Here is a 16214-nt window from a genome sequence, read left to right on the forward strand (position 1 = left end):
TAGACTACCTCTTAATAGAGTGGATCATCTCTTTAAGGGGAAACTGGTGGGGCCATGCTCCCTATAAACATGGACGGCCCTGTTCTGCTTGCCCACCTAGTTTTGGAGGCGGCTGTAGAGAAAATCTGTGCTACAAAGGTATGTACTATTGTGTCATAATATTCAGTTTGATTTATATATATATATATTTTTAAAGATTTTATTTATTTATTCGACAGAGATAGAGACAGCCAGCGAGAGAGGGAACACAAGCAGGGGGAGTGGGAGAGGAAGAAGCAGGCTCATAGTGGAAGAGCCTGATGTGGGGCTCGATCCCATAACGCCGGGATCACGCCCTGAGCTGAAGGCAGACGCTTAACTGCTGTGCCACCCAGGCGCCCCAGTTTGATTTATATTTTAATCCAACTTCTATGTTAATTTGTATTTAAATGGCAAAAAGCACACTTAATTATTACAATAAAAATTCCCAGAACTCTATTTAAAATATTTTGAAGCCATTACAAATATTTTAAAAATATAATACGAGTAAGTCTGTCATACCAAATATCTATTTATAGGAAAGTTTCATCATTATTTCAGATAACCCCTTCTAATTCTACTTTGAAATTATCCCAGAATGACAACTACATTTACATTTTTAAAAGCCACCATAATGTATTATTGACTTGAGTTATTTTTATAAGTGTCTTCATTTTGAAGGATTTAGCAATCTAATACAGTTTATTTTTAGCACGTTAAGAGTTTTTGCCAAAATACCTATCCATGAATCTTACTAAATGATGCTCAAAGAATTATACTAATTCTGTGCTCCTTATTGCAGAATATATAATTTCTCATGCCAAAATAACAAAAAAGCTATCATAGTATTGTAAAACTGTGGTAAAAGTAGTGCTCTGACATGCGTTTGATATGCTAAAATGTACATGTAAATATGGTGTCCTGTTTATAGCATATAAGAGAAAACTTGTATGACAAAGTTTTGTGAAAATCCGGCTCTTGTTGGGCATCCAAGGGAACATTTCTATTCCTTTGTACTTTTTTCTTAATGATGACCAAATGAAGATTAATGTAGACTGAGTGTTTTAGAAAACATGAATTAATGCAGCTCTTTTTCAGTACTCATAAAGAGATGTCTTTTTTTCCCTTGATGACTGAGTGCTTGCTCATTAGTATAATGAGCAGACAAGAAGTAACGATTTATTTCACTCTGTTATTTGAGCCATTTTTCATTCCTGGAAGCATTTTTTGTTGTATGTTAGTCTGTTTTCCATTTTCTCCATCCCTAAACCTCCAGCCTACTTGCTGCTTCATCAGTGACCACTATTTTACTTAAAACTGACTATCCTCTGAATACATACTTCTCTTTTCTAGGTTCTGAGTTCTTGGACATACATGAAAGTAACATACCTTTCCAAATTATGCCACTGTTAAGCCCTTGATATGTCAACCTGGAAAAAAAATTAAATTCTCCATTGTTAAGTTTAAATTTCTGCACATTGAATTTCCTTCTAAAAGAGAAAAACCTTTCCATGGAAACTGACATTGTAGTAAATTAAAAGGGCATGGCAAGCCTTCTTTAAGCTGAATTCAAATACACTAAACACTTACTTCATTAGACCACTGTGTAGAAGCTTTGAGGCTTTGAACTCTTGATTCACTTATGCTTCCATTTGGCTGACATTAAATGGAGTCATTCCTAAACTTGCTTTCTATTTGAGAGTGGTATCAGTGATTACCTTTCATAATGGTACAATGAAGTCTACACAGTGGTCTAATGAAGTAAGTGTTTAGTGTATTTGAATTTGTTTTCCCAGATGAAATCATATTTTTAAGAGAATCACATTTAAAATTTTCAAAAGAGTCACATTTAAAATTCTCCCAAAAGGAAATTCAGCTTTTAATTTTAAATGTTACCCCGGCATATAATGGTATATCATTATTTGATGATTTGTGTACATTTAAGGTGGGTTCATATTTCTTAAATCTATTCTAACAGAAGGATCAGACAGGTATTACCCTCCTCAAGAAGAAGAAACAAATGAAATTGAACGACAGCAGTCCCAAGTCCATGACACCCACGTCCGGACAAGAGCGGACGATAGTAACAGAAATGAAGTCATAAGCACACAGCAAATGTGTAAGACCTCTGCATGATTTACGCAAATTTTAGAGTTTACATAAATGGCATATGCAACTATATTTTATTAATTGGGACAGTTTTAGAAGGGCAGAAGCTTGACTTTAGATTGTATGTGATGAGCTAGAGCAGCCTTCACATTATCTAAATTATTTTGGTATTTTTTTTCTTTTTTCAGCCCAAATTGTTTCTTGTGAAGTAAGATTAAGAGATCAGTGCAAAGGAACAACCTGCAATAGGTAGTATTTGTTATTATTCTCAAAATTACCTGACAAAATATGAGCTATTTTCATTTTACACTGACATTAAATTTTGTTCCCAATTTCTTTCATTTAGATATGAATGCCCTGCTGGCTGTTTGGATAGTAAAGCTAAAGTTATTGGCAGTGTTCATTATGAAATGGTAAGTACTATAAATATAATAATTTGGGAATAGGATCTTTTTATATAATATTTGATTTTTTTAAATGCAAAAGTAACAGTTTATATAAGTATAGATATCTTGCTCAGATATGTTTGTTTAAAGTTATGTAGTAATTAGATGTGTCCTATGGAGAACTCTTAATATTTTAATATCCTTTTCGCCCTTTTTTTTCTCCAAGCAATCCAGCATCTGTAGAGCTGCAATTCATTATGGTATAATAGACAATGATGGTGGTTGGGTAGATATCACTAGACAAGGAAGAAAGCATTATTTCATCAAATCCAATAGAAATGGTGTTCAAACAATTGGGTAAGTACCCAAATGATCTTTTGGATGAGATGATTTTAAATTGTAATAATGAGTTGACAAATTCTTTCAAAGCCAAGCATAGAAGAATTTATATGGAAGTTGGTAATTGTCAAGACTCATTTGAGCTCTGTAATTTCCAAAGACACAAAGGAGCCGAAGTATGTAAATTCAAAGTTGAATAGTTTTACTTATAAAGAACATGCTAAAGCTCCATGTTTTCTGGAGTTTCATTAAGAATGTACAAATTTACAGTTTTTCCTGATGTGAAGCAATAGATTTTCTTCAGTTATGAAAGAAAATACCCCAGAGAAGCCTAATTAATTTGCATAGTCTCCCTGCCCTGCTTATGGAAAATGGTTTATTTCATGCAACAGTAACTTTGTTAATAAGATAAATTAGATTAATAGATAAAAGAGCATTTTGAAAAGTTCTCAAAAGTTTGTAATATATTATGTACCTTTTTCTATCTAAATGTAATTTAACTTAACATAAAAGCATTAATTTTTGAAATGTTTCTTATATTAAATATATGAAACATTATTTTAGAAGACTTTATATTTTGATATATACTCTATAGAAATTAGAACAATGTGGCCTTTTGAAATAACTTTGTAGTGTCTTTCTTCTGTGTAAAAAAACAAACATTGAACCTCATATGGAATGCCTTTTCTTAAGGTATATGACATAGTTTCTTTTCTTTGGAACTATAGAATTGCATGAAACTCCACAGTAGAGGATTCATAATGATAAGAAATAATTTATTAAAAACCCTTGCAAAATTGGGGGAATGACATTCTATGTATACAATTTTGTTCAAAGGCTTTATGTGTGGTTTTCAGTCATTAGCAGTTACTCTCTTAAGTAAAAGCTTTATAAGAAGCATTTATTGATTAGTTTAGTAATTCAGTAGATATTTATTAATAACCTTTAACAAATAATACAAGTTAATAACTTTAGTAAGCCAAACACTGGGTGTTGGTAGAAAGAACACCTATCTCATTTTTTTTGTTTGAACTTAGTTTTTTATTATGTTTATTACAGAAACTCTTTTGAAACGTGAAGGGTGTGTCATTAAAATACTATCACAAATGAGCTTTATCTTTTGTAATAGATATTTTTCTGAAAATCTGAGTATAAATCAACCAAAATTTTGATATATAATGGCATACCTATTCTTCTATTCCTGCTTTTTAATGATGCATGATACATATAATAAGGAGAAATTCGTTCATCACAGACATTTTACTAGACACTTGGGGGGGACAAAAGATGAATAACACACATTCCTTTAAGGCACTTATAATTTAGTTATCTTTTTACAATACTACCTTGTGTTTACTGTTGTGAGAGATTAAATAGTTTGGTTCTATGGTGACAGTGAATCAGTATATTTAGTTTTAAATAGGAAACAAATATATAGATATAAATCTGTGTGGTTTTTATGCTGTTATTTATGTAGTTTGAGACTGATCATGAGAGGAGACCATTTTCCAGTATCAAGAATGATTAATTTGGTTGGTATTGATTTGGTTCATACTTGAAGGTAATATGGATTTAGCATAAAATAGATGATGTATTCTTATACTACCACTTATTTAGATATTTAAATAAGAATGTTTAAGAAGAAACAAAGTATTCATAGACCTAAATAATACCAGAAATTATGTTGGTGATGATGCATCTAAAAAATGATTGACATGTTTATGTTTTTATCCTCAGCAAATATCAGTCTGCTAATTCCTTCACAGTCTCTAAAGTAACAGGTTAGCACTTCTTAACATCTTATTTTCTTATGACCATGTTGCATGTTATTGTTGCCAAAGATTTGCTTATTGTTTTGTGTTTCAATTCTTTAGTCCAGGCTGTCACTTGTGAAACAACTGTGGAACAGCTCTGTCCATTTCATAAGCCTGCTTCACACTGCCCAAGGTAATGTTTCCTAAATTTTGTCATTCTTCTTGACCAGTGAATATACATGGATGGGGCTTTTACTCTGTGGTAACTGCTCTTGCCTGCAATTCTGTCTGAAGACTTTGAAAGGTGTATGGTCTTGGCTGTGAAGCCAACGGGAGTAGTAGGTTACCACAAACCACCTGCACTCCAGGCACTCCTAGTGTGCTTCCTCCAAAGGCCAGAGTGCATTTGGCTGTTCCATAATACCAGGGCTGCGGGTGTATTCTGTATGGTCACATGTGCTACGAAGACTTCTGTCTTAGTCTGCTCAGGCTGCTCTAACAAGATACCACAGACTGGGTGGTGTAAAAAGTAGAAATTAATTTTCACCTAATTCTGGAAGATGGAAAACTAAGATCAAGGTGTTGGAGGGTTTGGTTTCTTCTGAAGCCTCTTCTTGTTGCTGATGGCTTCCTTCTCTTCGTGTCCTCACAAGGCAGGAGGAGGGGGGGAGAGACAGGGGCAAAGGCAGAGACACAGAAGATTCTCCTTTCCTGGGATCCTCCCTGATGATCTCATATAACCTTAATTAACTCCACAAAGACCCATCTCCAAATAGAGTCATGCTGGGAGTTGGGCTTCAACATATGAATTTGGAGGGACACAAACATTTAGTCTAGAACAAGTCATTACCACAAAACCTATAATGATGTAACATATTTTCAAGCATTGTCATCCAGTTCTTAAATTGGATAAATCTAATTGCGACTGTTCGGTCAAAAAGCCCATCTTCTGGGGCGCCCGGGTGGCCCAGTCGTTAGGCATCTGCCTTCGGCTCGGGGCGTGATCCCAGGGTCCTGGGATCAAGCCCTGCATCGGGCTCCCTGCCCCACTGGGAGCCTGCTTCTTCCTCTCCCACTCTCCCCCTGCTTGTGTTCCCTCTCTCACTGGCTGTCTCTCTCTCTGTCAAGTAAATAAATAAAATCTTAAAAAAAAAAAAGCCCATCTTCTGCCATTCTTTTATTTTTATTTTGTATACTATCTTTTTAAAAATTATAATGGAATTTATGTACTATGCAATAATGAAAAAGTACTTCATTTATCTGGACCACACTAAGGTGAGAATTGTTAGAAGTATTATGGCCATAAGTTGTAACCATACATAGGAAAAATGAAATACGTCTTTTCACATCCAGTCTTATTTCTATCCACACTTCCTCCATTAATGCAAAGAAATCACATGTTAATTCTAAGAACCAGTAACAAGATTTAGAGATAGAATTGTAATTGATAAACTGTAATTACTAAAAATTGAGGGAGCTCACTTCTTATGGAAGTTTATTTTGGAAAATTTTCATCACTTAGCCTTTTAAAACTAACGCAGTGTTTCACTTAAAGAATGAGACTGGTTGTTCACAAGGTAATAAAAGACTGTGATGATATAAGAAGTAGCTACTTCTTAAGGTAGTTCAGTGAAGCTGGCAAATTTTACCATCATGATATGATGAATAAAACAAAAATTTTAGAGTCATCCATTTGTGAATATTTATTAAATACCCACTGTGTACAGTTTTATGCTAGGCCCTATCTCAGCCATGTGACTAGGCTTATGAGGACCAAATAGTAAGGATAATCTCTGTAGAGCATCCCAGCATAAAGCCTCCCTCTAGTAGATGCTCAGTAAATGGTTATTTTAATATCTGTGGAATAATTTATAGCAATATTGTTCCAGGAGAAATAAAAATCACTGAAGTGAAATATTAATGTTTCCTATTTCTTTGGCTACTCCAGGAAGGAAAATATTCCCACAAGAGAAATTTTTAAAGTGAAATTTAACCGGGGTGCCTGGGGGGGCATTTGATTAAGCATCTAACTCTTGATTTCAGCTCAGGTCATGATCTCTGGGTTGTGGGATTGAGCCCCACCCACACTCAGCATGAGTCTGCTTGGGATTCTGTCTCTCCCTCGCCCCTCCCCTGTTTGTGCACACACTGTCTAAATAAACAAACAAACAAATAAATAAAATCTTTTTTAAAAAATTAATTTTATCTTTTACTGTTACCATTGTAACAAATTGGTAGAAGTAAAGATTTATACGTAATTTTGACCTTAAGTAGTCTGGAAAGTCCCCCTCCTGTTTTCTTCTAGAGATAAAGGGTTATCTTTCCTTTTCTCATATAAAATTTTTAATAGTTTCATAAATTATGCTATAATGGTATGATTTATATAACAGTTTATAACTTTTAGGGAACCATGTGGTTGGTACATCTGTTTCAGAATTTCATATGACTTAAATAAGTTGAGACATAAATCTGTTCTGGAGAAAATGCCAAGAACAAATAAATGAAAGGAAATTAGCTCAAGACGAGCATGAAGAAACAATATTTACCTGTACAGTTGTGTCCTTGAGAGGTTCCATAGCAGGCAGAATAGCCCCAAATAAGCAATCTCTATTATTTAGTACTATAACCTTATAAATATCATGTGTTTGTGTGTGTTACTAGAATTTTTTTTTTTTCTGACCTGGCGTTGGGGCACGGAGGTGGTGGACAGAAATCATATCCTGATTTGCATGTATCTATAGATAACTTGATCTTTGAAACCTTTGAATGTTCAAGATGTAAAAGCAGGTATCATTAAAATATGTCAACATTTTTATTCAAAGCTTATAACTAAGTTGTGTATAGAGGAATGTTTACCAGGTCACTATCTCTATTTTCAGTAGTACATAACAAGGTGTTAAAACTAGAGATTAGAACACAAGCATGTAAAAACCTCCTGCAGTCTTTCTTTGACCTGTACTTGCCTAAGTAGAAACTAACTCAGTTTGGAGCTACTGACCTTGGCCTTCCACAAACCAAGTGCTAAATATAGTCAAGGTAGAGCCTACAGTGTGAGCCTAAGGGAAGAGCAGATGATTTTACTACCATAGGATGGTCAGTGAATGCCCAGCTGTTCTCAAACACATGGGGAAAATTTCGCAGTCAATGGGGACAACTTTTCTCCTACAGAAATCCCCAACAGCATCTTTTATAAAAATCAGCTCTTTAAAGTTATAAAAACTCAGACTCATTTATTATTTATATTTAAATGGTTCTAGTTGGGATGTTATAATTAACAGGTATACTCTAAAGTGTACAGTGTTACATAGATTTTAGAAATAAGAAATGCTATTTCTTAAGAGCTGTCTTAAGGAGTTTGAGTTTCTTTAATTGGTAGAGGTGGTTACAATCAAAGTATTTTTAGAATACTTTTGGGAAAATCATTGATGTGTAGTCATGTAGTCATTTTGTTGAGACTCTAATTTACTATTTACTAAAATGAATTCTGTTTTTTCCAGTTTTAGTTTTTAATTTCCTTTTAGTGCGTGAATGTGTGTGCGTGTGTGTGTGTGTGTGTGTGTGTGTGTGTGTGTGTGAATCGAAGAGCGCATTGCTTAAAAAAAAATTGCCACTTGATAGTTTCTTAAACTCTCGGAGTGGAGTTTTTAAACATGTCATTGATTGAACAGTGATAATTGGACCCTATGTTTAAATAAAGGGCTTTTGGATATGTTATTTAAATGAGCTAAGCCAATCAGATATCAGTAAGGCAATAGGCTATCTGGAGAAAGAATATTCCAGGCACAGAGAAAGATAAATGCAAAGGCCCTGAGGAAGAGCCTATTTTTTGTATGTTTGAGAAATAACTATTAGGCCAGTATGACTGGAGGTAGGGGAGAAAGTGGATGAGAAGGATATAAGGTCAGAAAGATAATGGGGGGGGGGGGGACAGGATATGCAGGGCTTATTGGCCATTGTAAGGATCTTGTCATTTACTCTGAATGAGATGGAAAGCCACTGGAGTATTTGGAGCAGAGAAATGATGTGATTGGACTTGTATGCTTTTATATAAGTGGGGAAAAAAAGAGTAGAGGGGACAAGGTTGGAAGCAGGGAGATCATAGGAGAACCTATAGCAGTAAGCTAGACACCCGATGATAAAGTCTAGGGTAATAGTAACTGAGGTGTTTAAGAATGCTCTAATTTTATTTTAACATATGAGCAAGAGAAATTGCTGGTGGATTGAATGTAAGGTGTGAGATAAAGAGAAGGATTGAGGCTACAATAAAGGTTTTTGGCCTGAGCACTAGAGTAATGGAGTTGCCCTTTATTGTAGGAAGCCTACAGAAAGAACAGATTTTGGGGGCCAGAGGAGGAGATTAGGAATTTGGTTTTAAACATGCTAAGTTTGAAATGATTATTAGAATTAAGTGGAGATATTGAATAAGCAATAGAACATACAAATTTGGAATTAAGAGGTCTCAACTGGAGATATAAATTTGGAAATCAATAATTTATATTCATGATTAAAACCACGGAATTAGAGGAGATACCAAAGATGTGAACACAGAAGAAAGAAACTATGAGATATGTGAGGCAGACAATAAGTCCCGTTTTTCAGGTTATCTGTTTACTAAATTCTACAGACGCATTGGGTACCAATTACCAGATACTCAGAGATGCACCCTGATGTTTCTTTCTGCTTAATCCCCAAATTAGAAAGCTTCCTAGCTAAGTTAGAAAAGAAAAGAAGAGAAGAACACATTTGTGCCAAAAGCTGGAAGTGGGTAAATTAAGCAGAAGCAATTGCATCTACTGCCTAGCTTGTACAATTGACCTACTTCAGAAGAAAAAAAAGATGAGTAGGGTTGAGAATGCTGTTAACTTTTGTGTGTGCCTGTCTGTGATCTTCCTAGTGAGAATGACTGAAGTAAGCAGCTACTTAATATTTATATATATATGTATTTTTCAGAGTCTACTGTCCTCGTAACTGTATGCAGGCAAATCCACATTATGCTCGTGTAATTGGAACTCGAGTTTATTCTGATGTAAGTATCTTAATTTACGCAGCTCTCAGTATTCATGTATATATATATATGTATACACACATTTAAATGTATGTATGTACACTTATATATAGAATAAGGGATCAGATTATATGTGGATATACATATTCTCATAGAAGCTAGTCAGCAATAACACTGAAAAATGGCTATCCTTATGCAAATATGAGTGCACAATAATTTATTTTTACTAAATTTTTCTTCATGTCCTATCCATATATTGTACATCAGACACCTATGAAATAGTCCAGAGGCATCCTTCTGCAGGAAAATTCATTTTGCTTTTTTAAATTTTCCTTTTGGTTCTCCAGTAACTTATAGTGTAAACTTGATAATTAAGAAATTGTCAAATATATGAACAATATCTTTCTCTGGCAAAGGAGCACTTAAAAAGTAGCATAGAATCAAGAACAGATAATACATTAAAATACATACAAAAGGAAACCACTTGAGGGGATGTTATAACGGACAACATTATTGGGTTGGACAAAGGACTATTATCTGGGAGGGCTTTTGTATGGACAAGTGCTCTTTGAGCCAGGTTTCAAGTGTGGGTTGATAAATTGGATTAGGGACACTTTCTAGGTGGGATGAACAGCATCTACAAAGATGGGGAGGTGACAGCAAACACATAGGTTTGCTTGTCTCTGAACAGGTGAGCACTGAATCTCAAAGGGACTTGAGCCAATTTTGTGTGAGGGATGGAGGGATTCGGCTCTTGAAACATGTGAATGGAGAGTCTGAATGCATGCTGATGAGTTTAGATTTTATGTGGCAGACATTTAGAAAACATTACAAATTTCTGAGCCAGAGAGATGCAAAAACAAATTCAAGAAATATACTCTTGAAACACATATTTAATAGAATACTACAGAGATAGGTTTGTGAAAAGAGGTCTGAAATGGTATTTACCACCTTATTTCTATTGGTGAGTTCATTGAGGTCCAGGTTTGTTTTGTTTTGTTTTGTTTTTCTTAGTTCAGCATTAGCTCTGAAATTTTCAGCACATCTGAGTCCTTCCCAGGCTTCAGCTTTGCACTATACTTGTAATCTGCAGCTTAAATGTATTGCTGGTATCCTAATTTATTAATCCTCACATTTGTGTTTATTTTCTTATCTTTCTGTCTGCTAAAATCATGTTCATTCTTCACATCCTAAATTATTGCCACTTTCTCTGTGGAGTGTATTGGGGAATCTCATAATACACGTATAATGTAGCCCTTCTTTCAACCCCTGTAACTTTATTTTTTTTCCTTTTACTACTTAGCTGATTCTGTTAGTGTTATGATTGTTTCTCCACCTCTTTTATTATTTTGAAGTTCCTTGAGGATTACAGTTGGGCAATTCGTGTATCATTTTTTCATCAACAATTTGATGTGTGCCAACCTGTGAACAAGACAGAATTATATCCTGCCTTGACAAACTTAGAGCACACAATGACATCAGAAATTAAGCAAATATCTTGCACATAAATATTTGTTGAAAAAATAAATTAATAAGTGTACATGAATAAGCCTATCTAAAATCATCAGAGATTTCATAAGAAATTATTCTTTTTAGATTGTCTCTTTAAACACCAAAACTTTTCATTTTAGTTATGCCTGGTGAAAATCTTTCAAAATATCCTATACACTTCTGTACCTATCAGCCATCTATTTTTCCAGTTAGTGTTTTATTAGAACTTATATACGGAGATCATTTTATCTTCCTTAGTGCAATGAATATAGGTGATTGTGTATTATTATGTAGATCCTTTTAAAAGTAAGTTGGAAATATAAGGATTACTATTATGAGGTCAGTGCAGAGGCAGAGATTCAAGCATTACTGCCAATCTCCCACCCCCTACAAAATACATTATCTCTTTAAATACAAGATACGGAAAGATAACTTCTCTTCCTCCCTCCCCACTTTTCCTTCTGTCTCTCTCTTTCTGTTTATACAGCTACAACTTGTACATTCTATTGCTTTGAACTTTTTCTCATTTGTTACAAATGAAGTTAATTTCTGCATTCATTAACAATGTTTCACTGCACAGATAAATTCTTTTTCTTTTCATGATATATTAATTCTTACAAAGTGTGGGTATAAAAAGAAAATCTCTTCTGACCTTTGAACTCAAATAGGAATGCCTGCTGACTGCATAGTTATGGGCAAAACAATAGTTTCAAAACATATTAAGTGCTTGGATTTAGTGAATGTTATATCTAAGCACTTTTATTGCCTTGGGGAAAATGCTGATAATACTCTTTTAATGGAGCAAGATAAATACTGAAATGTGTACAGAATTATTTTTAATTTCATCTGTTATGAACCATATTGGATACAAACATTAATTCAGTGAGGGACTTTAAACTGAATAAAATGCCTCTTTACCGTAAGGATACGAGGCTTTAGATATATGGTATTTTGTGATATAGCAAAAACATGAAAAGGATTAAATAGCTTGGCATTCAGGCTCTCTGATCTAATAAGTTCTGACTGATGCCACAAAGTTCAGAGCACAGTAATAAAGCAAGGTCATTTAAGATGCACATGCTTATGTGAACTTAAAAAAGCACATTAAGTCACTCACATGTGCATAGAGATAAAAAAAAAAAAAAAGAACACACCAGTGGGATCAGAAAAGACCCCTCGGATATGAGGGGGATTGTTTTATACTGAAACAGTTCAAGTGTTTCATTTTGTGGGATTTGCTCAGGCTGTATTCAGCTATTGACAAATTTTGGTAGAACGTTAGGATTAAAGCAAATTTCAAAGTCTGGAGAAGACTTTAATGGGACAAAGGAAAAGAGTCGACTTCTAGAAATCCATAGTTAATAATTTTAAAGTGTTGGACCTGAAAATAATTTTCTCCCCATAGAAATCCAATTCAATTCAGACTATATAACTGGTACAATGTAATCATAGCACTTTCATAGTACTTCATGTCAGGCCATTCAAACCAAAGTGATAGACATTGCAAACATAGGTAAGAAGCTATGATTGTTCTTTATATTTTTCTTCTTGGGCATATTTTCTCTGCATAGATTACATTATTTAATTGAAGAAAACTCTCAATTTAATACACACCTGTATTTTGGAAAAGGGAACCATAAAGATATACAGAATTATGATTTGTTTATAAGACAAAACTGAACATAAATGAGGTACAGATAGTAAGCCTGTCAACATTTGGTCAGGGTGACTCCAGTAGGGACTAGTAAAGGCTGAAATGTAAGAATGCTAAATAGGTGCTTCAAGAGATAAAAGGAGCAAATTTGCATCTGATTGCTTCACTATTTTCTAAGCCTACTATTTGGAAAGGCAAGTGTTTGTTAGATTAAATGGCAAAGGATTTTACCATTGTAGCCACCCTTAAGATCTGCCTCAGACTCTCTGAGAATTGGCTTTAACTTTGAGATTTTTGAAACATTCCTTTATGCACAAAATATCAAGCTGTAACTGCTGAATATCCACATAGAGACAGATGCTATCGACTTCAGTCCAATAGAAGAGTAGACTGGACAAGGTCAGCAGGAAGTTCCTAGTAACGATGGGTGTTTCCTTGTGCTCTCAGCTGTCCAGTATCTGCAGAGCAGCGGTACATGCTGGGGTGGTTCGAAATCATGGTGGTTATGTTGACGTCATGCCTGTGGACAAAAGAAAGACTTACACTGCTTCTTTTCAGAATGGAATCTTCTCAGAAAGGTAAATTTAAAAACGTATACGTATATATTTTATACTTTGTATGTTTATAGTCTCTCTTCCTCTTTCTCTCTCTATACATACATACACACCCCTTTATACTTGCTTTACAACCAACTCACTTTAGTGTGGGTTTGGAGTTATGTGGCTGCTCCAGTGTGTTTCCTTTGCACACACACTGTGTAGTAGCTTGTTTTCCTGGATGGGTGAAGCTGCAGTACCAGAGGTGCCTGTCTCCTACAGGCTTATAAAAAATCAACATGAAAATCAGATTATGAGTCAGAACCACTCTTTTGTTAATTGATTTTATAATAAGGAAATTTCTTTCATCCTCTTTTGGATTTTCTAGATTAGTTTTTATATCTAATTCTTTCTAGGTGAGCAGGGCGCTGAATATTTCTCTAATCCAGTTATATGACAAAGTATTTGCAAAAGAATGAGTCTGATTTCTCCCCAGAACCAAATTCTCTTTTTGATTAGAAGTTGGATACCTAGTATGACATAATTGAATGCCTTCTGGTCATCTCATACTATTCAGTCCATTAGTATTAATATATTTTAGTGGTTTGGGAAAATTCATATGATTTACTTTATCAAGTATTTAAAAAAGTTAAGAGCAAAGAACCTATAGTGATTTTCAATCGTTTGTACTTGGGGAAGTAACATTAACTCTCATGTATATTGTATAGATACAGAAAAGTCCCTAACTTTTAGATGTTTACTGGGTTCTTTAAAATTGCCCATGGAGGTTTCATATATACAGTAAAGTTTCTATAAAGGACACCCAAGGATAGTGCTATGAAAGGTATCTAGATTGCCTTACACAAAACCATCTGAGTGCCATCTTTATAAAAAGACAACTTTGCATGTAGCATCTGTTATGTGCCTGGGAAATTCATAGTAGGTGCTCAAAAATAATAGTACTCTAGAGTATTGTTTAAGTATCACTGTCTTCTTAACTTGCAGTTAACTTTTAACCATATCAGTCAGTTGTAAACCTGGATCTTAATATTCCCTCAGTAAAAAGGATTTTTATTAAATCAGATTTTATTAAAATCAAAGGTGGTAATACAGGAAAACATGATCTGGAATCTGTTAAGTTCTTTTTTTTTTTTTTTTTTTATAATGATTTTTTATTATATTATGTTAGTCACCATACAGTACATCCCCGGTTTTCGATGTAAGGCTCGATGATTCATTAGTTGTGTATAATACCCAGTGCACCATGCAATATGTGCCCTCCTTACTACCCATCACCGGCCTATCCCATTCCCCCACCCCCCCCCTCTGTAGTCCTCAGTTTGTTTCTCATAGTCCATAGTCTCTCATGTTTCATTCCCCCTTCTGATTAAGAATCTGTTAAGTTCTATATAAAATACTATTATTACCACTGTGCACCTTAAATTTTAGTAAACTTGCAGCCCAGCATACAACCAAGATATAAAGAATTATGTCATCCTCACTCAAGCTTTCCAATAACTATCAATTATAGTAGCCTAAGAAAGTTGGCCATCTGGATTCATAGAGCTGCTTTCTTGACTGTCATAAGTAAGCATGATTTATTTGGAGCCTTGTATATGGAGATGACATCAATATACTTTCTGTATTTTTTTGCAGTTTACAGAATCCTCCAGGAGGAAAGGCATTCAGAGTATTTGCTGTTGTGTAAAATGGAACACTTGGAAGAGGATCATAAAGACTATTCCAAATGCCATATTTCTGAAGTTTGTATAAAATTGTAACATTACTGTACAGAAGATATCAATTATTTTCAGCCCCCCAAAAAGTGCCAAATGCATATAAATCTTGATAGATAAATTCTGTAAAAATTAAACATGGGACATTATTAACTTTGGGAGAAGTAATATGTAATGGTTTTAGAAATCCTGTGTTAAATATTGCTATATTTTCTTAGCAGTTATTTCTATAGTTAATTACATAGTCATGATTGTTCTACATTTCACATGTTATTTTATATGGTGCTTTGTATATGCCACTAATAAAATGAATCTAAACATTGAATGTGAATGGCCTTCAGAAAATCATCTGGTGCATTTAAAAATAATCAATTCTTAAAAAATGAAAGGAACCATAGTATCACATTTTCCCCAGTTCAATACTATGCCATTGCCTACTCCAAATAATCAGAAATTGTTTTCCACTTAATACTTGTATAGTTTTTCTCTTCTGTTAAGTTTAGGCATATCAAATATTATGTCCTGATATTGCACTTCTTATTTTGTATAAAATAATTTCTTAATGTCCAAATGAATCTATTAAAATGTATGATTCCTTGGGAATGGCTTTAATAGTAAGTGGAATGAACTATTTGTTCCATGATAGAGTAGTGGTATGAAAACATTCCTAGTGATAATATAGTAAATATAGGGTTAAGCACAGGCAGCCAGAGCTTTCTATGTATTGTTCAAAGTGAGGTCACACATTTTTCTTTTGTATCCTGGCAAATACTCCTGCAGGCCAGGAAGTATAATAGCAAAAATTTTAACAAAGATACACTAATGTATTGTATCACCATTGCCACTGATTTTATTAATGGTAAATGGCCTTGTGTATAAATGTTGCCATATTATGGTACTTATGATGGTGATATATTTGTTTCTATGAAAAATGTATCATGCTTTGAGACTAAAAACCTGTAAAGTGTTAATTTTGGTATTTTTTTTCCTGCTGGTGAATTTACTTTTTCCCTGTAAACATATTAAAATTAATCATGTTTCAAAATATTATTTTTAGTCCCCTTTCTTCCTTATTTTGATTTAGAAATCATTTTAAATTAACAAAATTATTGTTAAGTCTTTTAAATTTGGGTTATTGACATTAGTATAAATAACATCCTTAATACCAGAAGTCTGCAAAGTCAAC

General features: G+C 34.1%; 1 protein-coding gene across 2 annotated transcripts in view; it reads left to right on the forward strand.

The window, feature by feature from the left end:
* CRISPLD1 (cysteine rich secretory protein LCCL domain containing 1) overlaps positions 1–15989 on the forward strand; it is a 44666-nt gene extending 28677 nt beyond the window's left edge. Inside the window, exons 6-15 of one of the 2 annotated variants that reach the window (XM_026495862.4) lie at positions 38–138; positions 1997–2137; positions 2316–2376; positions 2474–2540; positions 2740–2870; positions 4590–4633; positions 4727–4799; positions 9557–9632; positions 13204–13334; positions 14949–15989. In XM_026495862.4, the coding sequence (XP_026351647.1) occupies positions 38–138; positions 1997–2137; positions 2316–2376; positions 2474–2540; positions 2740–2870; positions 4590–4633; positions 4727–4799; positions 9557–9632; positions 13204–13334; positions 14949–15000 (877 nt within the window). In that variant the 3' untranslated portion in view covers positions 15001–15989. The remainder of the gene's footprint in view (positions 1–37; positions 139–1996; positions 2138–2315; positions 2377–2473; positions 2541–2739; positions 2871–4589; positions 4634–4726; positions 4800–9556; positions 9633–13203; positions 13335–14948) is intronic. The other variant, XM_026495863.4, reaches the window with a different exon arrangement.
* Positions 15990–16214: the final 225 nt, after the last annotated feature.

This window comes from Ursus arctos, unplaced genomic scaffold, assembly GCF_023065955.2.
Source record: "Ursus arctos isolate Adak ecotype North America unplaced genomic scaffold, UrsArc2.0 scaffold_6, whole genome shotgun sequence".
In the NCBI taxonomy this organism is placed as follows: domain Eukaryota; kingdom Metazoa; phylum Chordata; class Mammalia; order Carnivora; family Ursidae; genus Ursus; species Ursus arctos.